At 38.4% G+C, this 25,626-nt stretch overlaps 1 protein-coding gene across 2 annotated transcripts; it reads left to right on the top strand.

Annotated features, from left to right (window-relative positions):
• The first annotated feature begins 927 nt into the window (after positions 1 to 927).
• On the top strand, positions 928 to 23,386 carry UTP25 (UTP25 small subunit processome component). 2 transcript variants are annotated; one of them, XM_079107507.1, is made up of 12 exons: positions 928 to 1,108; positions 2,110 to 2,149; positions 3,108 to 3,342; positions 5,749 to 5,919; positions 7,527 to 7,615; positions 9,864 to 10,274; positions 12,023 to 12,242; positions 14,255 to 14,457; positions 15,537 to 15,719; positions 15,848 to 15,960; positions 16,685 to 16,930; positions 22,508 to 23,386. In XM_079107507.1, the coding sequence occupies exons 1-12, from the start codon at positions 1,002 to 1,004 to the stop codon at positions 22,749 to 22,751; spliced, it is 2,262 nt and encodes a 753-aa protein (XP_078963633.1). In that variant the 5' UTR covers positions 928 to 1,001; the 3' UTR covers positions 22,752 to 23,386. The 2 variants fall into 2 exon arrangements, with proteins under 2 accessions (XP_078963633.1, XP_078963634.1); XM_079107508.1 differs by lacking the exons at positions 12,023 to 12,242; positions 14,255 to 14,457.
• The last annotated feature ends 2,240 nt before the right edge of the window (positions 23,387 to 25,626 follow it).

Genomic DNA, 25,626 nt, shown 5'->3' with positions numbered 1-25,626 from the left:
TTTATTTAGGCATTTTGCAGTGCTGGGGATTGATCCTGGGGCCTCTTGCATGCGCTCTAACACTGAGCTACACTCCCAGCTCCTATTTGTTGTTATTTAGACACAAATCCACCCCTTTTAAGTGTACATTTTGATTCTTTTTGGTAATTACATACAACAAATAAGCACCACTGTAATTGAGATAGAATGGTTCCTTCACCTTAAAAAGTTTTTCATCCCCCTTTGCTTGAGGTCAGGTTTGAGACACTAGATTTAGTTATACAGTGTTCTCTGACATGGACTCTCAGGGTGATTTTAGTAAAGTCACTTTACCTCTCTGGATGTGTTTCTGCTTGTGTCAAAAAAAAGAATGTTAGGAAAGATTTGTTTCCAGGGTGCTCTGCTAATACTCTCAGAAAATGCAGGGGTCAGTGAAGTTGGAAACCTCACCACTGAAGTGGTATTCTTCATGTAAAAGCCCACGTCTGCATTAGACAAAGTCAGGTTTTTCATCTCATCTCTTGCTAGTGGGTAACCTTTCTAAGCATCAATTTCCTCATCTGCACATCAGGTTTATTAACAAGACGAATTTGTATACGGCTGTGACGAAGAAGTGAGATATGACAGCATCCTTAAAGGTTGGTAGTGTTTAATATAAATACAGTTACTGCATTCATTTCTGCTACTACACATTTACGCTGGCTGATTACAACAACCAAAACAGAAGCACAAAGCAAATCCCCACCCTCGACCCCAACCTATCCTCCCCGTGAAGTCCCTAGGCCGAGGCTGTCAAAGTTCTGGGGTTCAGAGGACGCACTGGCACGCGCACACATTCTCCTACGAAGCCTCGACAGGGGGCAGGATCTGGACCCGGAAGTTCTAGCGCCTGTCGTACAAGCGCGACGTAAAGCGGATCTGCTTTACGGCACCCTGCTTCCGCCGTAAAGCGCCGTGGGCGAGTCCACGTGCGAATGTTGATGTGACAACTTCCTGGTCAAAAACTTACCGAGGTGGGCGAAATGGGCAAACGCAGGAGCAGAAGCCAGAGCCAACTGCTCAGTACCTTGACGAAAAAACAGAAGAAGCACCTGCGGGATTTCGGCGAGGAGCACCCCTTTTATGACAGGTCTGGAGGAGCTTGCCTGGGGCCCGCGGTGCCGGCGAATGTTCTTAGTGTGAGCCGCGTTACCCAGATTTGGTCCGCGGGTCTCAGGAATAGTGATAGGGCGGCTCCCTCCTGTTCCCACGTTTCCCCGGCTCCCATAGTGCCTGGCTGGGAGAATTCTGGAGGCAACACGCTGGGAGAAAGGGTTCTTCACGGGTCTTCTAGCTCGTGTTGAGTCCGAAACTAGATTAACGACACGCTTATCGTGTGGGCAGGTTTTCCTATGGTTTAAGCTCTTCTAAGGTTTTTTTTTTTTTTTTTTTTTTTTTTTTTTTCCTCTCGTGTGTGTTTAAATAATTGGTGGGGATTTTCGACATTACTCATATATCCATTTACAGTAGGGGAGCAAATGTATCGGTGATTGTGGGTCCTCTGGAAATGTCCGGATCAGTTGTCTTAGTGCTTATCCACCACGTTGGACTGCTTTATCTGTAGTTAGAGGTACATTCTAATTAACAAACTTGCTCGGAAAAGGTAAACCTCGAAGCATCTTATTTGCTAAATTGTATTCTTTTGGATAAGAGCCAGTTACTATGTGACTCGTTTTTGACATGTAATGTCATCAAACTTCTCATTTGCCAGTTACCGGTTTGTCAGTCTTGTAATCCCTGTCCAAGTGAGTATGTCGTTTTTACATGACTGTAGTTACAATGTACTTTTTTGTTGTTTTTTTGTTTTTGGCTAGTGGACACTTTTTACCACAGGTTCTTTTACCCCTGAGCTACATTCCCAGGCCCTTTTAAATATTTTGAGGCAGAGTCTCACTAAATTGCCGAGGCAGTCCTTGAACTTATGATCCTCCTGCCTAAGCCTCCTGAGTAACTGGATTACAAGCATGAGCTACCACACGGGGTTATAATGTCCTTTTGATAGTATTCTACCCTTTTCATTTAAAATTATGTCATTAGACATTTTCATAATTATTATAAACTAGTAGAGTTTAACGAACTGTTTCTTCCCAGGATTTCTGGAAAGGAAGCCAAACCACAGATTTGTCAACTGGTAATGCTTTATACCTTCTTTATAATCATTGGCTCTGGATTTATACCTTTAAGATTACGTGTAATGTGTTATTACATTTCCGTTCTTTTCAGTTTTACATGCAAGCGACTATTTAAGTAATATTACTTAGTTTTTAATGTAAATGTCTATAAAAATTCTATTGTGATAATTTGTACAGAAGCCAGAATTTGAGACTGTCCCTTGATACTAGCCTGTTAGACCCTGTTAAAGAAGTTTATCAGAGGGTCTTTTAGTGCATCCCCAGGGGGAGTATCTTTTTTTTTTTTTTTTTTTTTTCTTAGCATAAAAGGAGCCACAAATAGAGTACAAACAAACAATGTTCCTGGCACATCTTTGAGTTAGTTAACAAACTCAAAGATTCTACATTTTTTATTGTTGTTGTTTTATAATTTTCCTATTGGTCCTTTTAACATGTAGACTGATGTCTGGGACATAAGTTCAATCTCTTTGTAAACTAAAGTTCTGTGGGGCGTTTGTTTGTTTGTCTTACTGGGGATTGAACCCAGGGTCGTATGCATGCTAGGCAAGCACTCTACCACTGGCTACATCCCCAGCCCTTTATATTTTATATTTGACACAGAGTCTCCCTAACTCGCCCAAGCTGTCTTCAAACATGTGATCTCCTACCTCAGTCTCCTGAGGAGCTGGGATTATAGGTGTGTGCCACCATGGCTGACTAAGTTCTATGTTTTAAAAGTTAGTTTCTAACCATCTGGGGCATTAGTGTTCAGAGAATATAAAAACTTTTAGAATGCAAGCTAGATTTCCTGTCTTAAGTAAATATGGCACTGAGCTTGGTTGAATAAATGAGATTGGGTATATGTAGCAAAGTTGATTTTTATTTTAAAAAGCGTAAACCTGTTGGCTTGATGATAGTCTTAGGCTGACCATGAGAAAAATAAAAATTTTGTTCTTGAAGTTTCCATTTTCCTTTTAGTCAGAGAGTTCAGATACTTCAAATTCAGAAAGTGAATCAGAAAGTGAACCAGAACAAGTTTCTGGGTACCACAAACTACTTGCTTCATTAAAGAATGTTTCTGAGGAAGATGAGGAAGAAGAAGAGGAGGAAGAAGACAGTGTTGTAGATGATGCAGAAGTGAATAGTGAAGGTGCTGATGATGATGTCATTGTGGAAGAAGAAACTGCAGCAGCATCTGCTAAGATGCAGGAGAGTAAGTATTTTGATGTTGGCTGGTTATCTTTGCCAGATGGTGCAGTTTGGGCACAGTTCCTTGTATGGTGTAAGTTGGGCATGAGCAGAGATTTGATTTGTTTGGGTTTGGCTGTATATTGAGAATCTGATGGAAACTCAGGACTTCCTCATCAGAAAAATGCAGAAATATCATTTTGCTTACTATTTCAGGGACTTTGTCAATCGAGGAAGAACATACTTGTTATTGTGACCTCTCAATTTGTTGAAGAGGTGATTGTTCTTTCCTTAAGGAGATCAAGTTCGATGAAAGATAGACATAAAAAATACACAAATTTTCAAGCAGTAGGTTTGCATTTGCATGGAACAACTAGAGAGAAGATGTTGAAGAGATACAAAGTGATTGTATGGTTGTATACTGCCAGGGTAAATTAGGGAAGACTTCAGGGAAGAACTGGAATTGAATTGAAATCTCAGAGGGACTCCATCTCACTCAGATCTTTATTTTTTTTTTTTTTGGTACTGGGAGTTGAACCCAGAGGCACTTTACTACTGAGCTACTGGACTACATCCACAGTATTTTTTTTTTTTTTTGGAGACAGGATTTCACTAAGTTGTCCAGGCCGGTTTCAAACTTGCGGTCTCCCTCCTCCTCAGTTTCTGGGATTAGAGGTGTGTACCACTGTAGCCAACCTCACTCATACTTCTTGGTAATTTTTCTTTAACTTTAAAATCAGTTTCATTGGGGTTATGTTGTACATATGATAAAATATGCCAAATTTAAAGGTACAATTTGATAAGTTTTGACAAATGAATAAATATCATTGCCACAAATCAAGATACAGAATATTTTCATTACTTCCAAAAAGTTCCATCCTGTCTTTTTGCCATCAGTTTCCCACCTTTGATATCAGGTAACCAGTGGCCTGATTTCTGTTACTATAGATTATTTTTATCTGTTTCAGAAATTTGTATAAATGAGATCTTGTGATCTGAACCCTTTCCTGTCTATCTTTTGTTCCTCATGTTACTGCAGTACATCCACGTTCAGACCTTACTTGTTCATTCCTTTTAGTTTCTGGAGCAGTATTCCATTTGTTGAATATGTCTGGGTGACTTTACATCTTATCATCTTAATGCCAATTTTTCTTTCTGCCTCCTTTTTCTCTATACTTTATCACATCATTCTTAGTATTTTAACTGATCAGCTTTACTGGGATAAAAATTCATTACCTGAGATTTAGGGCTTATGGGTCTTCAGTTTGGGGTTTTTGTTGTTGTTTTTAATTAAAGGGTTGTTTTTTTTTTTTTTTTTTCTTTTAATGATAAAAAGGCATATCTACTTTGAAATTTCAAGAAGTTAGAGTATGGTTAACCTGTATCTTCACCCCCAAGAAAAAATATTGTATCTATAACTTTTTAGACCATGTTATTATTGATATGTAAGTTCAAGTACATACTTATATTTGCATGTTTATATGTGTAATGATCTCATATATATTTGTGACTTATTTTTTTCTTTAATTATATGCCATGGACCTTTTTCTATATCTGTAATATAACTGGATTCACATTAACTTGTTAACTATATATTTCTCAGTTGTAAATTGAATGTGGTAATTTATTTAATATTTCATTTATAGACATTTCATTTTTTTCCTAGTTATTTCTTTTCATAATTAGTGTTGCTTTGAAAATCCTTTCATGTACTTCTTGGTGTGGCATTTTAGAGTAATTTCGTAGAACTGGAACTGGATGTATTAATCAGAGTTCTCCAGAGAAACAGAACTAATCAGATGTGTATATATAGAAAGAGATGTATTTTAAGGAGTTTGGCTCATGTGGTCGTGAAAGCTTGGCAAATGCACAGTATCTGATGGAGAATGCTGACAGGCTTGAGAATCAAGAGACAGTTGCAGTTCAGTTCCAGAGGCATTCAGGAGATTCAGGAGGAGCCTTTGTTGGAGTTAAAATTCAAAGGCAGTTTACTAGAAAGTTTCCCTCTTGGTTATAGGAGATCAACCTTTTCTTTTGTTCTCTTCAGGCCTTCCTTCAGCAATTTGGATGAGGCCCACTCACATTTTGGAGAGTAATCTTTTTTACCCAAAGTGTACCAATTTAAGTGTAAATTTCATCTAAAAACACCTTTACAGAAATATCCCAGGTAATGTTTAGCCAAATATCTAGGCATTGAGTCCCAGCTAAGCTGACAAAATTAAACATCTACTAGATCAACAATCAGGCTTAATTTTGAAATCTATGTCTTCCACCTGAATTATTTATTATTTAAAAGTACATAACAGCAGTGAACATCAATGTTGGTATAAGCTAAAGAATTTGTATTTTTCAACAAAAGTATTGTTACATTTATGTAACAATACTAAATATCAAAATAAATATAAAAATATCAAAATATTTCTCAAAATAGATGTGACCTTATCTGCTGACCCTGAAGGACAGGATGGGGAAAAGCCACCTGACACATCAGACAAATCCCCAGAGGATTTCACAGATGCCAAACATGAGTCACTGTTCAGCCTGGAAACCAATTTTCTGGAAGAGGAAAGTGGAGATAACTGTTCTCTGAAAGCATCACAAGGTCAGAGCGCAGAGTGTATTGTCAGAATTCACCAGGTGTTTGGTGGGGTTAAACACTAATTCATGCTTTGTCTGTCTCCTGATACTGGAACTAGCAACAATAAAAACAGATAATTAATTGGCTAGATCTAGAGCTGGGAAAAATTACTTCTCAAAGATATTTTGTGTTTTTCAGTAGTTGGTATTGGGGCATAGGGATATTTAGGAGAATAAATAGCTTAAGAATGATAGTGGGGAAGGCTAATTCCCAAGGTCTCACATTTCTAGATTTGGGGTTAGAGGAAGACTACTGATTTCCTTCCCAAGCAGGAAAAGAAGAAAAAATAAAATGAGAAAATACTTCCTACTTTTCTTTTTGTACCTTACTTATTCTTCCTTATAGCACTGAATTTTCAGATTTGTGAGACCCAGGAGTAGCCAATGTGAGTGGTCCTTTTTACCAAGGAGAACTTCCAAAGCTTAAACTCCTCCCTGTCTCACTCATCTTCCTTAGTCTCTCAGTTGTTCCTTTGACCAAATGACATACAGTTGGACAAGATGTTCTATGGCAGGCTTAAGCAGGACCTCTCTCAACAAGGTCCTTTTTCAGTCTGTGCCTGGGTCAGGTTAATGTCATTCTGTGTCCTGACTACCTTTGCTACTTCCATTGTCCTTCTTCAGTGTAACTTTCCCACTAATAAAGCTGAAATTTTACTCCTCATTTGGCTCATTTAGTTGTGTTTGCTGTTATGCAAGAAAAGGAAAAGCAACAGGTAGAATTCTAGCACAAACTCAATTTCTTTTTTTTGTAGATGGACACAATACCTTTTATATTATTTATTTATTTACTTATTTATTTTTATGTGGTGCTGAGGATTGAACCCAGGGCCTCACATGTGCTAGGCAAGCACTCTACTAGTGAGCCACAACCCCAGCCCAAAACCCCATTCTAAGACAACAATTTTAGAAACCCTGGAGGAAGCATTAAGAAACTTAACTGTTCTAAAATTTCTCTGGATACTTTCTCCTGTATAAATATATTAGCATATAGATTTCTTATGTAGTATTACTCACTCTTACCTTAGGCATTTAATACAAATTGCTTTTTTTTTTTTTTTTTTTTTTTTTTTTGGTGGTGCTGGGGATTGAACCCAGGGCCTTGTGCTTGCAAGGCAAGCACTCTACCAACTGAGCTATCTCCCCAGCCCACCATTTGCATTTTATTTGAAGTTTTCCCATTTAGATCTTTAAATGAGTCATTTAACTTTTAATATTCCTTTTTGGGGATTGGGATCCAGGAATTGAATCCAGGGGTGCTTAAACACTAAGCCATATCCTAAGCCCTTTTTATTTTTTATTTTGAGACAGTGTCTTGCTAAGTTTCTCAGGACTTCATTAAGTTTCTGAGGCTAGCTTTGAACTTCAATCCTCCTTCCTCAGCCTCCTAATTGCTGGGATTATAGTCATGTGCCACTGCGCCCAGCTAAATGTTTCATTTCTTAATGAGCAGACTGGGAGAGAAGGTTGGGTGACCAGCACTTTAAAGCACTAAAGATTATTCAGAATGTAGTACTATCATTTGGATAGCCATTTGTGCTAAATGTATGAATATTCTTTATTCTGCATTAGATCCATTTGTACAACATGTGAGCAAAGAACTGAAAGAAAAAGAAATTCAAGCTGTTGCCACAAATCCCAAAACTACCCATCAGCTAAAAGTAAGTGTTGTTTGGTAATCCCAGTCATGAATGGAGAAAGCTCTAAATAAAACAGAAGTCGTGGATTTAGAGGGCTCCCAGAATATATGGTATATACCAGTAGTACTTGATTTGATAGAGAAGCAGGACATTGGAAGGCTGGAACAGCCTAGAGGGGCACAGGTATAGTTAGAAAAGGTGCTGGGAGGTGGGAGTGGGAGTGCTGTTTAATACAGTGATGTGAAAGAGATGCTTTGGAGACAGGTGCTCCAGAATTTAGACCAGAATGCAAGGGGCTATCACTAACCCATGACAACTTAATCTTTCTCTCTGCTCTTCTCATGTTAGAGAGAAACCGTAATGCCACTTAAAAATAAAGAAATTTAGCTTACTGACTAAAACAGTAGATACAAGCTGAATATCCCTTATCTGAAATGCTTGGGACAAGAAATATTTTATATTTTGGAGTTCTTCAGATTTGGGAATATTTGCATAGACATTACCAATTGAACATCGCTAATGTGAAAATCTGAAGTCCAAAATGTTCTGAAATTTGAAACTTTTAAAAATTTAGATTTTGAAGCATTTTAGATTTTTGGAGGAGGGATGCTTATCTTACACCCCTATTGTTCCTTTGAGGTATCTGAGATAGTTCACAAGTAAATTGTTGAGATATTGGACAGTGTTTACTTTGTTTTCACCACTGTTATTGTTCATGAGAGTTGGTCATCTTTTTTTAATTTTTATTGCGGTTTTAATTACAGCTACACATGCAGGTGTAAGAAGTCATCCAAAGTCACCTGTTGTGCCCTTACTCAGCTTCCCCCAATGTTAACATCTAGTGGAACTATAATATCACAACAGGGAAATTGACATTGATGCCATCTATGTATCTTATACAGATTTCTCTGCTTATACTCCTATTCAACTCTGTATGTTTAGCTCTGTACAGTTTTATCATTGTGGGATCCTGTATTGATCATCACAGTCAAAGTACAGAACATTCATAGCATTGTGGGTGGGTCTCTGTTACCCTCTTATAATCATATCTACCTCCCTCTGCACTCTACATTCCTAACCACTGGTATCCACTAATCTAGTCTCCATTTCTATAATTTTGTTATTTCAAAAATGTTAAGTGGAATTGTCTTGTCAGCTTTTCCACTATGGTGACGAAAAGACCTGACCAGAACAATTATAGAAGAGGAAAAGTTTATTTGTGGGCTCATGGTTTCAGAGGTCTTAGTCCTTAGAAAGCCAACTCCATTCCTTGAGGTTCGAGGTAATACTGAACATTGTGGTGGAAGAGTGTGGCAGAGGAAAACAGCTCACATGGTGATCAGGATGCAGAGAGAGAGACAGTCTCCATTCTCCTGATATAAATAAATACCCCAAAACCATGCCCCAATTCCCATCATCTCCAGCCATACCCTACCACTTCAGTTACCACTCAGTTAATCCCATTAGGGATTAATTTTCTGATTGGGTTAAGACTCTTACAACCCAATCATTTCTCTTCTGAACCTTCTTGCATTGTCTCACGTTTGAGCTTTTGGGAGACATCTCACATCCGAACCATAACAGGAATCATACTGTAGTTCATTTCTTTTTACTGCCAAGGACATCTATTTTTAGAGCAGCAATTTTGCTTCAATGTTCCTAAACTTATATCCCACAAAATGATATTCCTTAGGATTCTAATATGTATGTCTCAAATAAAAGAAGAAGAAAAAGGAGAAAAAGTTAAGAAAAATTTATTTCATTCCGAAGTAAATTTGAAAGACTCTGGGGTAAACAAAGTGGAGAGAGTTCTTGTTTTAAGATTTTTTCATAACCTTTAGGATCTATTGTACATTTTTAATCTGAGGGGGATTAGATTTTGTGATATTTATCAAAGGTATTTGACCACAGAGTCTCTTTTTTCTAGAATGAATTTTGACTCTTTCCAGAATGTGTTCCACAGAACAGTGTGGGAAACACTGATAGAGTAAAGAGCTCGGATTTGAAGTCAGGAGCCTTGCATACTAGCCCTCTGCTCCATTCCCTCTTGCGTAAACTTTGTTTGGATCCTACTACCTCTGTGTAAGCTACAGCATTTCTACACTGTAATATGAGTATTATTGCATCTCCTTTGTGGGGTCATATGAGGGCTGAATGAGATGATCTATAAATCATGAAGGTTCTTGGTACTTAAATTAATAAAGTACTTGGTGAATGCCAAGTGTTATTATTCATTTCTAACTTAGCTCTTTATCTGACTTTCCCCTAGTGGCCGATCCTGGGCCAAATTGTCTTTTCATCCAAGTTTCAGAAGTTGGAAACATTTAAACCTCCAAAAGATATTGACTTAAAGTCACTTCATCTCCAGAAGCCTCTGGAATCCACCTGGACCAAGACTAACAGCCAGTTCCTATCTGGAGCCCCCAAATCAAATAGTCTCTTCACTCCCCTTCAGAAAGAGCTCTTCTTAATTATGAATTCCTACCAGGACCTGTTCTACCCAGAAAGGACTGCCCTGAGAAATGGGGAAGAAATCCGCCATGTATACTGCCTGCATGTGATAAATCATGTCCTCAAAGCCAATGCCCAAGTGCTTGGCAACAATAGCAGGCGCCGAAGCCAGAAACTTGGGGTGGGTGATGATGATGACTTCAGGGACCAAGGGCTAACAAGGCCCAAGGTGAGTGACAATAGGAAATTTTACCCTCAAAGAAACTTCATGGTACTGTTATATAGATGTGTAGCACTAAGCTTGTATTTGAGTGTTTTAATAATTGACTGGAATAATGAATGAACCCAAAAATGAGCATATTAAGTTGGCCAGATAATATCAGAGCAGTGCTTTTGAAAGCTCAGTGGGCTATTTCTGACAATGGAAACTATAAAAAGGATATACCTCAGGATATTCTTCTGAAGGACAAACTTAGAGCATACACAAAGAACACATATAATCTTTTCCTTGTGGTTTTTAGAGCTGGATGGGACCCTAATGAACCTTTTACTCAATCCTTATATAACACAGCTAGGGTCAGAGACCCAGATTTATAGAGGATCTTATTAAAGAGAACCAAGGAAAGAGTCGCAGAGATGGGACTGGAATGAGGATTCTTTTTTTTTTTTGTGGTACTGGGGATTGAATCCAGGGCCTTGTGCTTACAAGGTAAGCATTCTACCAACTGAGCCTTATCTCCAGCCCTGAATGAGGATTCTTTTCACTAAGCCACATGAATTGGAAACAAAAATCTCTTCTTTCTTCTGTAAAGTTAGTGCTGCTTAAAGTCATGACTACATTTATTTGTGCTTATAAGTCTTAAGTCCCAGTGGATTTGAAGCGTTAATAGGAAAGGCACTTCTTAATTCTGTCTACGCTTTTCATGTTATGGAGCTAGGCTTTGTCCCCTTGACCCCTTAGCCTATATCTCTCCATATTGAAGAAGACTCATCTTTTTAGATTTTGCACTGAGCTTAATTGGGTTCTAGGATATTGATAATGATGTGGCTCCTAGAGATTTCTTAGTCAAACTGCCTTGTTTGCTTGCTGGGGAAACCAGATCCAAGCTGGGATAGTAACTCAGCCCTCTTAAATCTTGGTTCACCATTTCTTTTCTGAATCACAGCACTTCTTTTACCTAGTTGATTCCTGTTCTGAGAAGCTGTGTTAGAGTCTTGAATCTCAGGATTATAAGGTTATCTGTTTACATTTAGCATTGCATGAAAGAACAAGAGCCAGATTACCCATGAAGCATATTTATAGTTTGGTGAATTGCCTAGTTTGACTGGGTTTGCATTCATTAATTTACAAAAAGATAGTTCAGAATTAACCATTTAGTAACCATCTTCTTTGTTGTCAACAGTAACTTTAAGCATTGTTTTAAAAGTTTAGAAAACAAACTCCTGTTTTTCCAATTGGATCACAGTCTTATTTCAGAAATACTTCATCAAGAAAAATATACTAGGAATGTACTCAAAAAGTAATAATGTATTAATCCTTTATCTTCTTTATTTCTTCTCTACTTATTTCATGTATTTATTCAGCATTTACTTGTTGAATAGGTATCATGGATAAAAATACTATACTAAATTCTGGGAGTCAGAAATGTATAATAATACTTGTCCTCAAAGTCATTGTGTATTTATATTCTTGAGTTTTTGTTAGTTAACACACCTGTTATAGGTATTGCCTTTTGCTAAATTCTGTTTGAGAAATGTGCTCCATGGACCCTTTGGACCAATGTCCTGTGCTATGGCTACAAAAGATGTTTAGCTTCTAGTTCTGAGCCATGCCCTATGCAAAGTGGGTAGATTAGATATAGTCAGGACCACTGCTTTGCACAGGCTTTTGAACTCCAATTCCTCAGCAAGTTCATCCGAGCTATCGTTCCTTCCTTTTGTCCCTACCACTGCACTCATTGCCCTCCCCACACACAGGTACTGATAGTGGTGCCATTCCGGGAAGCTGCTTTGCGGGTAGTGCAACTCTTCATCAGCCTCCTCGAGGGTGACAGCAAGAAGAAAATCATTGTGAGCAACAAAAAAAGGTTTCAGGGAGAATATGGATCAGATCCTGAAGAGAGACCCCCCAACCTAAAGAGGCCTGAGGATTATGAAGCTGTGTTTATGGGCAACATTGATGACCACTTCAGAATTGGTAATTTCTCCTTGTCAAGCCTAAGCTACCATGGAACCTAAGCTCCAGCTAGAGGCTAGAAAGTTGGAAATTAGTGCTCTTCCAGTGGGTCACTTACTCAGCCTCTAACAGAACCATTGTGCATTGGAGAGGTCTTGTTTGCCTTGGCTGGTGTGGTGAATGAAGTCTCTGAAGCCATGTATAGAAAGTACATGCACATTTGTAACAAATGATTTAGTCTACCTGTAGCCGGTAGCACATCAACAGGAGCTACAAAGGCTTCTTAGGGAAGTTGGAAAAGACAGGGTCTGGGTAGGGTCACCTGGGAGGTAGATAGATTGAGCATCAGTGCAGAAGAATGAATTTCCACCCTGTCTGCTCTGTAGAGTGTCTCCACATGTGATTTAACTCTCATGCAACTTTTTACATTTTTTGCCTTTTTTTTTTTTTTTTTTTTTAACAAGGGATTGAACCCTAGGATGCTTTACCATTGAGCCACATCCCCAGCCCTTTTTTATTTTGAGACAGGGCCTTATGAAGTTGCTTAGGGCCTTGCTGGATTGCTGAGGCTGGTCTTGAACTTGTAATCCTCCTACCTCAGCCTCCCGAACCACTGAGATTACAGGTGTGTACCACCACACCCAGCATTTTGCTTGTTTTTCATCCAACTCTCATTTACTCAGTTGGTTATATTTTGGTAGAGTAAAGTTCTTGGGAAAATATGCATTAGTCATGTGTATATTCACAAACATTTATGGAATATCTGTAGCATGCCAGGTACTGGTAAGAAGCTGGGAATATAGAAATCAAAGTTATGGTTCCTGCTGCCAAGGAAGTCCAACCTAAAGAGAAAACAGACCATATTGGATAAGAAATATGCAATGGGTATTCTGGGACCATTTAAAGCCAGCCCTTACCCAAGATGGAACTGGGGTGGTTAGGAAAGCCATCTTGGCATTGCTGTCTATTAGGGTGAAAACTGAGTAAGATTTAGCCTGTTGCAGGGGCAGGGGAGGGGTGTAGAGTTGGAGTGGAAGAAAATGTTTCAGACAGGAAACTGCCTGTGCAGAGGTATTTGGGTGACAAAGCCTGAGACAGCCTAGGATTCACACAGGCTTTGGTATATATGCAGTGTAAAGTGCAAGGAAATAAACTGTTGTTCTTTCACTTGAAATGCACAGAAGTCTAGCAGGCAGTTGGCATATTGATCTGAAGGGAAGAGATATGGACTGGAAATATAATTTGTATGAAGGTGCTGTTAGAGTCATGGTTATTGAACATATTTATCAAAAGTTTTATTAGAGTAGAACTGATGGGCAAATCCAGCCAAGGGTCTATGGAAGAAGAAGCATTTGGTTATGGAAAAAGGGTCAGGTTAATGATAATTAGAACTAAGTGTTGAAGTCATGAAAATTATTAGAAAGGAGAGTACTCTTTTAAGGAAGATATGCACTTGTGTATTCTTGACAAGGAATCCTAAAAGTATCCTTTGAACTGGCAACTGAGGGTTGTTGGGGACCTCATCAGAGTCATTTCCATGGAGTCCTGAGAATCAGCAGCCAGATGCCAATGGATTGAGAAGTAAATGGCAGATTCAAATGTAGAGAAGACTGTATGGAGAAGTTTGACAATAAGGAAAGAAAATGAAAGTGGGAGCTTTCTGAAGGGATTATAGACACAGGAAGGATTATCATTATCCTTATTTTTTAACAATTAAAGCATTTTGAGTTGCTCATGGTGGTGCATGCCTATAATCAGGAGGCTGAAGCAGGAGGATCACAAGTTTCAGACCAACTGGGCAACTTGACAAGACTCTGTTTCAAAAATGAAAAATAATAAAGTCTGGGGACATAACTCAGAGGTAGAATGCCCCTGAGTTTAGTCCCCAGTAGTGCAAAAGAAAAAAGCACTTTGAGCACAAGTATATGATAAGAGGAGCAGAGGGAAATGTGGAAGGTGTAAGAGAGGAGGATGTTTTAAGAGGATGCTTGTTAGCAACTAATGAGCCAATATGCACTTGGTGTTTTGTGTAGGAGTGGCAATACTTCAGAGGAGCATCCGACTCTATGCCCCTTTTTACTCCTCGGACATCCTCATTGCTTCCCCTCTGGGCTTGAGGACCATCATTGGTGGAGAAGGAGAGAAGAAGAGAGATTTTGACTTTTTGTCTTCTATTGAGCTTCTCATCATTGATCAAGCTGACATTTACCTGATGCAGAACTGGGAGCATGTCCTGGTAATGCTGATCATTCACATTTAGAAAGGTGACATTCTTATTTATAGAGACAAGAAGTTCAATAGTTTAAGTCTTAAAAGGTACAAGACCAGATCAAAACTGTTTGAAAACAGGGAAATATTCTACATTTTCCAGTTTGAAAAAGTCTTTTCCCCTCTTTTACTCAGAGATGAGTTAACAGTTAAACTATTTGGAGGGTAAATATTCTTGTCTGTATTTTCAATTCTACAGAAAAGATTTCTTCCTCTTAAAGGTCTCTTCTGATGAATGGATATATGCATGTGTACATGCATAAATAGGTAGATGAAAATGCTCTCTAGTAACATCTGTACCTAATAATTTCTCATTCAGTTTATGCTCATTCTCTTCTTTTTTTTTTTTTTTAATAATTTTAGTTGTTGATGAACCTTTATTTTATTTATTTATATGTGGTGCCAAGAATCGAACCCATGCCTCACACATGCCAGGCAAGCACTCTACCCCTGAACCACAACCCCAACCCAATGCTCATTGTCTTTTGTTTGGATTTCAGTGGAGATAGGAAAACATTGCCTAAGATTTCTTAATGTGGGACCTTGTTTTATGGAAGTCTTTATCCCCCTACTCTGTTTATGCTATAATTTTTTGCTCCTCTTCCCATACTCTGCAGTGTTGTTTTAGGGTTGAAAAACTGTGCTTTGGGATATCCTTATTACAGAACTGTAGGTGTGGTTCTTTAAGGCATGTGGAAACTCACTTTTCCTATAACTCCAGGACTTGAAGCTAAAAGAAGAGTAGTAACCAGGGTGACATTTCAGAAGTTCCTTTTAAAGGAATGTTCTGTTTTTAAAGGAACAGATACCATTTTGATCTTTTATTTTTAAAAGTCTAGGAGGTGGCCAGTTTCAACTTAATATTTGGGGTAGTTGTCTGATGATGGGTAGGTCACTCATCCTTCTGTGCCAGTTTTCTTGCTGTAATTTTGGGAGATGATAGTACATCCCCCATGAAATTAAGATAATAGACTTATAAAATGCTAAGCTCTGCTCATCACATAAATGCTCAGTAGACACTAATGGTAGTATTATTTTTGCTGAAAGCATTTGATGAACCACATGAACTTACTACCTTTGGACTCTCATGGGGTTGACTTTTCTCGAGTGCGAATGTGGAGCCTCAATAATTGGTCCAAGTACTATCGCCAGACACTGCTCTTTGGAGCCCTGCAGGATGCCCAGATCAACTCAGTGTTCAACAAGTACTGTGTCAATTTACAAGGACAGGTAGGTTCTCTCTGTTTCCTCTGGATCTTCATGAATCTCTTTTTATTATTGGGTCATACATCAGAAGAATATGATTTGGTCAAGAAGGGAATGCCTCGCCTCCTAAAGTTTTCATTAACTGCTGACAGGTGGCTGTGAGGAATGTCCCACTGACAGGCTCCATTAACCATGTTCTGGTACAGCTCCCACATGTCTTCCAGAGGATGCAAGCTGAAAACCTAGCTTCAGTGATTGATGCCAGGTAACCCACTCCTCTTATTGGGCCCCTTGGGGCCACATATATTTGACTTTGACTTAGAAACTTATAGTTGGATTATGTGTTGCTTTTACTGATTATTGTCTACCAAATTCAATGGTATAATTAAACTCAATCACACTGTTTGACAGAGGAGGAAACTGAAGCCCAGAAAGAAATGGTGACTTAGCTTAGGTCTCCTAGCTAGTTAGTGGTGGGATTGGTACTGTCAGTGCTACTTCCCCTTTGACTGGCATTTAAAAACCACATGACACTGCTTTGTGCTGCAAGTTAACCCCGTGTCAGCAATTTAATTGTCAGCCCTTTGGAGCTAGAACTTTTTTGAATTTTGTATGAATTTTTTTCTCTTTTTCCTTATTGAATTTAGTTACCAGAATGGTGCTTAGCATATGGGAGATGTTGGTGATTATTTGTTGACTGACTGACTGACTGAATGAATGAATGAATGGTTTGGTATATATTTCCTCGAGTAATTCTCTGGGATATAATGGCATTGCATATGTTTTTTATGGCAAATAATGGTAATACATTTTAAAATGTGCATATCAATGATTATATCCTTATATAATCTCTTTGAGAGGAGGTAAGTCATATTGACCTCTAAGGAACTAATCTCTTAATGTGAAACTGTGATTTGCTTGGGTCACAAGTTAGTGGATACTAGAGGATCAACTCTCAACCATTAACTTTGCCCTTTTTTCCAAATCAGGTTTAACTTTTTTGTAAACAAGATTTTGCCTCAGTACCGTGATGCAGTCATGTCCCACACACTCATCTATATCCCCTCCTACTTTGACTTTGTGCGCCTTCGAAATTACTTCAAGAAGGAGGAACTGAACTTCACTCATATCTGCGAGTACACCCAGAAATCTGGTGTCTCCAGGGCCAGACACTTCTTCCTTCAAGGAGAGAAACAGTTTCTGCTCCTCACAGAACGCTTCCATTTCTACAAAAGGTAAAGTAGTGCCCAGTTTTCACCTCCGTTCTGAAGAAGAGATGCAGTGCAGATCATGGACTGCTTCCCAGCACATGGTAGGCTTTGCATTCTTACAGAGAAGCCAAAGGATTTGGGGCTGGACAGACTCCTCTTGCTGGGTTGGTTGCTTGCTTGTTTTCCTCCCCCAAATGGGCATTGTTGGAAAGGTTGTAAGGACAAGAGCGTATCCTGTATATAGATCTGGAGTGCATCGCCAGTTGCACACTTCAGGGACAACTCAGATGAATACAGGCAAGGCAGGGACCTGTCACTGAAACACAGACAGAAGTATTGAGGGCTTTGTGGTCAGAGGAGATAGAGGCTGAGCACTGTGTTAGTGTTCCGAAAGTTGCAGTGATCCGAAGAGATGTGGACACGGTAACTTCTTTGCCTTTCAGGCTTTGACTTTGGATCACATTAGATGGTGCACCTTGGTGTTGCATGACTTTAATTTGTGCTGATATTAAAATCGTGCTCCCAGCCAATGTTCCCTTTTCCAGGATGGTGAGGGAGGAATCCCAGTTGCTTGCTTGAGTGCAGCAGGGCTGACCTGACTTGATCTCTTCAGGTAGTCTACTCACTAGTTCATCTAAATGGAGAGTTGAAAATTGACTAAATTTGTGTTTACTTAGCTCCATTCTTGGCACATAATACTGCTTGTCCAAAGAGTGTTAATGAATGGCTGCTTGTTGGTATCATTATTTGCTTTGTTCTAGTAAGTTGTGGTTTCATGCTTGAAGGTATTTTGAGCAAGATGTACTCACTAGGTCTTAGAAGCCTTGAGCTTTCTATTGCTTGAAAAAAGAAAGCTAGCTCTTTAAGTGAAGTGGGTGGATTGGAAATCTTCCCAGCATCATTGTCTATAGCAAGTGCTGGGCTGAGGGCTAATCTCAAATATCTTAGCTGCTTTCAAAGAGGGAATAGTGTCAGAGAAGCCATTTGTAGACAGGACAGTTCCTTGTCTTATAATTTATTTACAAGCCTTGTTGCCCCCAAAGTCACCATTAAGTCAAATCTCAGGATGTGCTATTTGCACTTTGCTATGAACTGATTTAATGGGTGTGTCTTGTGATGAAGATGAATGAGACACAGTAATGTGTTTCAGAGTTCTACACAGCTAATTATTTCAGGGTTTCTAGCTATTGAATTTTTTGCTTGAGAGATCACCAAACTGATCATGGATATTTTGTTCTACAATGCCTTTGTGATTTGGTTTTGTATTTGACCTTAGAAAAAGTGTGTGTGTGTGTGTGTGTGTTGCTTGGGATTGAACCCAGGGCCTCACATGCTAGCAAGTGCTCTACCACTGAGCTACATCCCCAGCCCTTGAAGTACATGTAAACTGTGAAATTCCAACTCTGAAATTGTTTTATATTCTCTGTGACAATTGACAGTGTTAGAAAGATGAAAATTCATTTTTATCCTGAAGATTTATTTTCTCTGGGGAGCTGAAACCCCAGATTGGATGGGCATTTGGTTATGATTGCCCTGCCAAGCACGATTCACAGCTCTTTTCCTGTGTATTCATAGTGGATTACCCCAGCAGAAAAGATTCTTAACCAGGGGAAGTTGGAAACCCTTAATAGTGTGATTTACAGAGTTTGAAAAGGCCACTAGAGTACTTCCTGCCCCTATATGAGAATCCCAGGTTCTTAGAAGTAATAGACTTGGTCTTTCTAAGCCATACAAAGGGACCAGCCTTTCAGGTTAACTGTGGTTGCCTCATTAATAATTGGCAGGTAGGAACCCTTGATTTTAGGTCCTGTCAGGTTAGGAGTATTTGTAGAGGTCACTGAAGATTCAAAGCATATATGAGGCAGGAGCAAAGCAGATGAAAGGGTCTAGGAAAAGGGATGCTCAGGAAGTAGAATCAGTACTAACTGCCTTTCTGAAAAGGTCGAGTCACATTCCAGGAGAATTTAGTCTCTATTGTGGGCAAATTGGGATTAAGAGATTTCCTTGGTCATATGGGATTTGCTTTCTTGGTTGTCTTTGCATGTGTTTTCATATAACACTTAGTGGTTTTCTTTTTCCCAATTACAAGAGTATTGCACAATTATTGTAAAAACTTGGAAAATCTAGGTTACAAAAGGAAAATGTGATCACCTACCACCTCACTTCCCTGGTACACATACTGATTTTTGGTGAAATTTTTCCTGCTTTTTTGTTTGTTTGTTTTTAATATGCAAAGTATGTGGGCACACATATATATTTACAGGTTTATTTTTAAAATACCAAAATTGCAATTACACTGTATACATAGGGATTCATTTCCTTTATTTTGTGTTTTATGTGCTTATTAAAAATTTCTAATATTTTAATATTTGGGGGATATATATCTGCAGATTGTGTATGTATTTTTAAATTAATACATATAATTTTATCACATATCCTTCTTTCCCCCAACTTTTTGTTCAGAAAGATTTCATTTTGCAAACATAAAATAAGCATCTATAAACCCTTTCACTCAGAACTTGCCAGCATTTTACCATACTCACACTCTCCATATACCTCTTGCTTTTTCTTTCTGAAGCATTTGAAAGTAAATCGTAAGCTGGGTACAGGGCTCAGGCTGAGGGAATAGCAAGACACTGTGGCAAAAAAAAGAAGAGAGGAAGACTGTGTTGTAGGAGGTTTCTTGACAACTTCACCCCTAAATATTTCAGTTCCTAAAAATAAGAAGATTGTTTCATCTAACCACAACATCATTATCACGCCATTTAATGTTACTACTGTATCATCTAATGCATGATCTGTATTCAACTCTTCCTAGTTGTCTCCAAGATGACCATTGTAAATGCTGTCCTCCCTACACACACAATTCAGGATCCAGTTAAATATCATGCATTTTGTTCAACTTGTTTCTTTATCTACCTTAGTCCTAACTAGGGGCAATCTTGCTCCCCAGGAACATTTGGCAATATCTGGAGATTTTTTCAAACGTTAGACCTGGAGGTTTAGCTGAGAGCAGGATGCTGCCTAAACATCCTGCAGTACACAGAACAACCCCTGCAACAATTTGTGGTTCAGAATATCAGTAGTATTGAAGTTGAAAAACTCTAATAGTATAATTGTCTTGCTGTATTTATTTTTTATAAGTGACTTTTTTTTTTGAAGAGTCCAATTCAGTTTCCTGTAGAATATCCCATAATCTGAATTCATCTAATTGTTTCTTTCATATTAGATCAGTGTTTCCCAAACTTTGTTGTGTATTACAGTTCTCAGGTCACATCCCATTACTGATTAAATCACAATGTCTGGGGATGGGTGCCAAACATAAATTTGAAAACTAAAACCAAGTGATTCCAGTGTGTATTAGTTTAGAGACTGCTGTTTTAGCTCAAACTTTTTTGGGTAAGAATGCTACACAAGAGATATCATGTACTTTGTACCTTATCTCATAAAGAGGCACATGATGTCACTGCCATTCCAGCTGCATGTCGGAAATATTCCAAGAAAAAAATTGCATCTGAACTGAACTCATACAGACTTTTTCTTGGCATTATTCCCTAAACAATACAGTGTAACAGCTTCTTACATTGCATTTACATTGTATTAGGTATTATAAGTAACCTAGAGATTATTTAAAATACACAGGAGGCATAGATTATGTGCAAATTACAATGCCATTTTTATATAAGAGACTTAAGCATCTGTGGATTTTAGTATCTGAGCGGGGACCAGAAACCAATCTTGTACAGATACCTCAGGATGACTTTATATACCAGAATGCAAGAACATCTATATGCATATATTTTGATGATATTCTTACCTAAGTTATTTCCTTAGGATAGATTTTGAAAGGAAAACTTACACAAGTAAAAATTTGGTGTACATTACTATTTATTTGCAACTTCCCATCCTCCCTACATCTTCTCCCCCCACCAAGAAATAGATTCACACACAAAATAACTTTTACTCTGTTGACCTATTGTTGTAAAACCCCACAGAATTGCCAGTGACTTGGTAGTCAAAGTAAAACTTGATTGTTTTAGTGTCTTTTCTTGCTCTTCCATGTTTTCTGTAATTTTCAATTGAACATGGAGTCTGAGGTAATAATACTTAAAAGTGTGTTTTACCAGTGTAGGTGGGTGTTCCAGTGTAGTCTGAATTTGATGGTTACCATAGTGACTTTCTATATACCTGTCTTCAGACTCCTCCAGCAAAGGGCTTAGTTTGGGATCTGGAGTGCTGGAGGGTTTCTGTCAGTATCTTGATCTTGCAGCTGTCATCAAGTCCTATACTCCTGTGCCAGAGGAGGACCTGCCTGTGTACTCTTGCCCTTCACCCAGGCTCCTACTATCTCCCTGTAAGACATAAAGCAGCAGTTTGCTGGTTATCCTGGTCCTGCTCAGATTTAGCATGTCATGTTCATTCCAGACTTCCTAGGCAGGGCATTCTCAGGGTAAAAACCAGACCCTCCACACTCTATCTTGTATCTGTGAGGTGGTAGGAAGGAGTACCTAGTTTCTCCCCCCAGTACTGAGAAAAAGAATACATTCTTTATGGAAAGGCAATGTTGAAAAGTGAACCATATAATAGATCACAGTTATAAATTGAGAAAAAGAGAATCTTCAGAGAGATCAGAATGAGCCGTGAGATTAAAAGGCAAGGAAAACTTATGAATAAAATAATATTCTCAAGGTACTATAACATCAATGTGTGAGACAGTCTTCACAGGAAAAGTCAGAACTTTGTCAGTGTATAAACTCTTTTGTTATGAAGTCCCAGAGGGAATATTTGACCTTGACTCGAACCATACGGTAAGTCCCTAGGGTCTACTCCCCCCTACCACCACCGCACAGCACTGTGCAGCAGGGAAAGAGGTGGAAATGCATAAGCTGTTGAAACTAATTGCTTTCTCATGATGCCTAATAGGTCCTCAGGCAGGATCCTGTAAATGGATGAAGTTGGGACATCTGCCATGAAGCTAACATGTCTACAGGATGACAAGAAAAGACTAATGGAATGCATTTATGATTTGTGCAGTTTATATGCTGCGTCTGACCTCATCTCCATTAAAGCATATCATATTTTGCCTGATTATAAGAAGGATAATATTGTAAATGTTTAATTTTCTGTGACAGATTTTTTTTTTTTTTTTTTTTTTTTTTTGGTACCAGGGATTGAACCCAGTGGCAGTTAATCACTGAGCCATATCCCAGCCCGTTTTATTTTTTATTTTGAGTCAGGGTCTCGCTGAGTTTACTCAAGGCCTTGCTAAGTTGCTGAAACTGACTTTGAGCTTGCAATTCTCCTGACACAGCCTCCCAAGGCTTTGGGATTATAGACATGTCACTGTGCCCAGTTCTATGACATTTTTAATCCTGGTCTACTGTCTTCACCCAACCTCAACCTGTGCAGATGAGGCTTAAGAAATGCAAATTTATGTTATTCTTGTTAGCCAAACAAAATAACCTTTGCTCGGTCTATTGCACCATTGTCTCCCTCCTCTCTCATGAAGCAACAGAAGTGAACTCTGCCCCTGTAAAGCACTGAGGTAGCCTTTCTGTGAATTGTTTCTCGGTAGACAGCTTCTCTTTTCCATTCTTACAGGTATACAATAAAAGGCATCAGGAACCTGATATTCTATGAACTGCCAACATATCCTCACTTCTACAGTGAAATCTGTAATATGCTGAGAGCCACCAGCAGAGGAGAAGAAGCCACATGGACTTGCACTGTCCTTTATTCCAAATATGATGCCCAGAGGTTAGCTGCTGTGGTTGGTGTAGAGCGGGCAGCACAGATGCTGCAATCCAACAAGAATGTCCACCTTTTTATCACTGGAGAAAAATGAAAATTGGTTGGACAGAACATGGTATTTGGCACTGATGCACTGATGCTGTGCCAGTGGGATCCATTTTGATTACTAGCAGGAAAGGAATTGATACAAGGAAGGAGCACCGAGCAGCGTCAGTCTTGTCAGTACTTCTTTCTTTTCAGTCCATGTGTTCCTGAAAGGCTAAATGGCAACCAAATTTTGATAAATCACAGCCTTTGGAGGTCAAGAAGGATCTAGAAAGACTAAAAAATTAACAAATTGAAACTTTCATTTGTGAATCTTTTTGTTGTAATCTTATTGTTTGCCATAAATTCTTTTATTATGATTTTTATCTATAATTTATTACACTTATGTTCAGATTCGCCTGTTTGATACTTTCTTAAAGCATACATGTAACATAAAGCATTGCTTCTGAGGATTGGTTGAGAAAGTGGAATACTTCTTGCTATTGCATGTCATCTTAATTTTAGATGGCACAGATTTTGTGTAACATATTTTCCCCAGCCAAACTTTTTAAAAATGTTATAAATATTCTACTTTAATCCAACCTAGAAAAGTACATTCGCTCACTGATCATTTTATAACTCATAATGGTAAATGTTTTAAATTAGTTTAAAATATACATTAAAAATCTTGTTATATAAAGATAACAGTTTCTACTGTGTCTCAAGAAATAGCTTTGTTGGAACTCACAGCTGAAATATCCATCTTCAAACCATTGTCTTTATCATTACTATTGATATTTTTGTTATATCACATAAAAAGAAAAAGGGAATTGCTCTTTTTAAAAAAATTTTTGGTTCTTTTATGGTTTTCTTGTTTGGGTTTTTTTGTTGTTATTGTTGTTTTGTTTTGTGGAACTGGAGATTGAACCCAGGGGTGCTCTACCACTGAGCTCTATCTCCAGCCCTTTTTATTTTTATTTTGAGACAGGGTCTCATAAAATTGCCCATACTGGCCTTGAATTTGCAATTTTCCTGCCTTAGCCTCCTGAGTAGCTAGGATTATAGGTACGCACCACTTCACCCAACTCAACATTTCTGTTTTGAAGTATTCTCAAATAGGAAAGTTGCAAGTGCATAATTTGAGCCATTTGAAAGTAGGCTGTCAAGCTGGTGGGCCTACCATTTCCAAATCCTTCAGTGTGTTTTTCCTATGAGCAAGGGCATTATTTTGGGTAACCACAAAACAGCCATCAGAATAAGAAAACTGCCATTAATACCTTATTACCATCTAATCCTTGGACCCATTCAGGTTTTGCCAAATGTATTAATAGTGTCCTTAATGATGAAAGGATATTGTTCAGAGTCACACATTGACTTTAATTATAGTGTCTGGTTTAGTGCCCTTTATTCTGGAAGAGTACCTTGTTTTTCGTTGACTTTCTTGAGCTTGATATTTTGGAGATTACAGACCAGAGTTATTTTATAGGATGGTGTTTTCTTATGATTAAATTTAAGTTATGCATATTTGGCAGGAAGAACACAGTAGTGATGGTGTGTCCTTCTCACAGCAACCTATTAGGTGACATGTGATTTCAGTGTGTTTCTTCACCTATAACAAGTCACCGATAAGTGACTTTGACCACTTGTCTGAGGTGGTGTTTTCAGCCTTTTCTGCTATAAAGTGACCATGCATTCATTTATATCAGTATAGACATGTAGTTTCTTTTATTTAATTGGTTACAATCAGATACTGTCCTTATTTCTTCAGATGCTTACATGGTCTCAGATATGGCCAGTGAGAACACCTTCAAACTAGACTCTATCCTTTTTTTTTTTTTTTTTTTTTTTTTTTTTTTTTAGTTGTCAATGGACCTTTATTTTACTTATTTATATGTGGTGCTGAGAATCAAACCCAGTGCCTCACACATACTAGGCAAGTACTCTACTACTGAGCCACAACCCCATCCCTCAACCCTGTATTCTTTTAATGTGTCCCCCTTCTGCTTGTCCATTGCTGAATTTCCTTTTTTCTTTTTTTGGAGAGGAAAGGTAACAGGGGGTACTGGGGATGAAACCCAGGGTCTGTATATGAGAGGCAAGGCCTCAACCACTGAGCTATACCCCAGCCCTTTTTGTTTTTATTTATTTTTATCTTGAGAAAGGATATTTCTGAGTTTCCCAGGCTAGCCTGGAACTTGGGATTCTCCTGCCTCAGCCTCCTGAGTAGCTCAGATTATAAGCAAGAAATCTTTCTAGGTTTTTCTATTTTAGCCTTGCTTTCTTTCAGAACAAAACTATTTTGAAAACTAAGCTTTTGAGTGCTAGGTGTGTTTATAATATTGGTTCCACTTACCTGGCCTAGTCCTGGGTCCTCCTAGTGGCCTGAGCTTGGGGATATTTGCAGTATGTGAACATGTATACACAAACACATGTGCATACACTAACATCTGAATTTACTCTCTCTATATATATATTGGAAATCATGAATTCAAACTAGTGCCTTCAGTTCCAATCTGACACCACAGGGTTCCTTCTAATTTTCTCCCTTTCCTTATTAAACTCCTTTCTCACAGTGGTTCCCATTATCTTCAGTGTAACAACCCATAATTGGCACAGATTTTTTTTCCAACTTGGAAACATTTAAATGGCTTATCAAAAAATATATATCATTTTGGGATAGTTTTCCTGCTAAATATTTAAATATGTATTTTTACTTTTTTTTATTTCCTCAGGATGGTATATATAGATTGGTTCCCAAATTTCAAAAATTTTAGGTGATAGATACAAGCTAATAAAATCCATGCTAACAAGAGCTTTCTGTATCCTTAGATGTGCCCTGTGGTTATTGGTGTATTTGAGCTGCTATTTACCATAGATCTATACTTTATAAGAAAAGAAACGAATCTTACTTGCTTAGTTCACAAATATGAGGCAACATGATTACT

The sequence above is a fragment of the Sciurus vulgaris genome (assembly GCF_902686455.1).
Source record: "Sciurus vulgaris genome assembly, chromosome: 12".
Taxonomy (NCBI): domain Eukaryota; kingdom Metazoa; phylum Chordata; class Mammalia; order Rodentia; family Sciuridae; genus Sciurus; species Sciurus vulgaris.
Note: the sequence above shows the minus strand (reverse complement) of the source record. Positions and strands in the feature narration are given on the sequence as shown.

What these genes read in the sequence shown, in the direction of transcription:
- UTP25 (XM_079107507.1), top strand. Translation starts at nt 1,002, where the DNA reads ATGGGCAAACGCAGGAGCAGAAGCCAGAGCCAACTGCTCAGTACCTTG. An exon ending in AACCACAGATTTGTCAACTG is followed by an intron (nt 2,150 to 3,107) that starts GTAATGCTTTAT and finishes TTTTCCTTTTAG; the next exon opens with TCAGAGAGTTCAGATACTTC. An exon ending in AGAACTGGGAGCATGTCCTG is followed by an intron (nt 14,458 to 15,536) that starts GTAATGCTGATC and finishes TTTTGCTGAAAG; the next exon opens with CATTTGATGAACCACATGAA.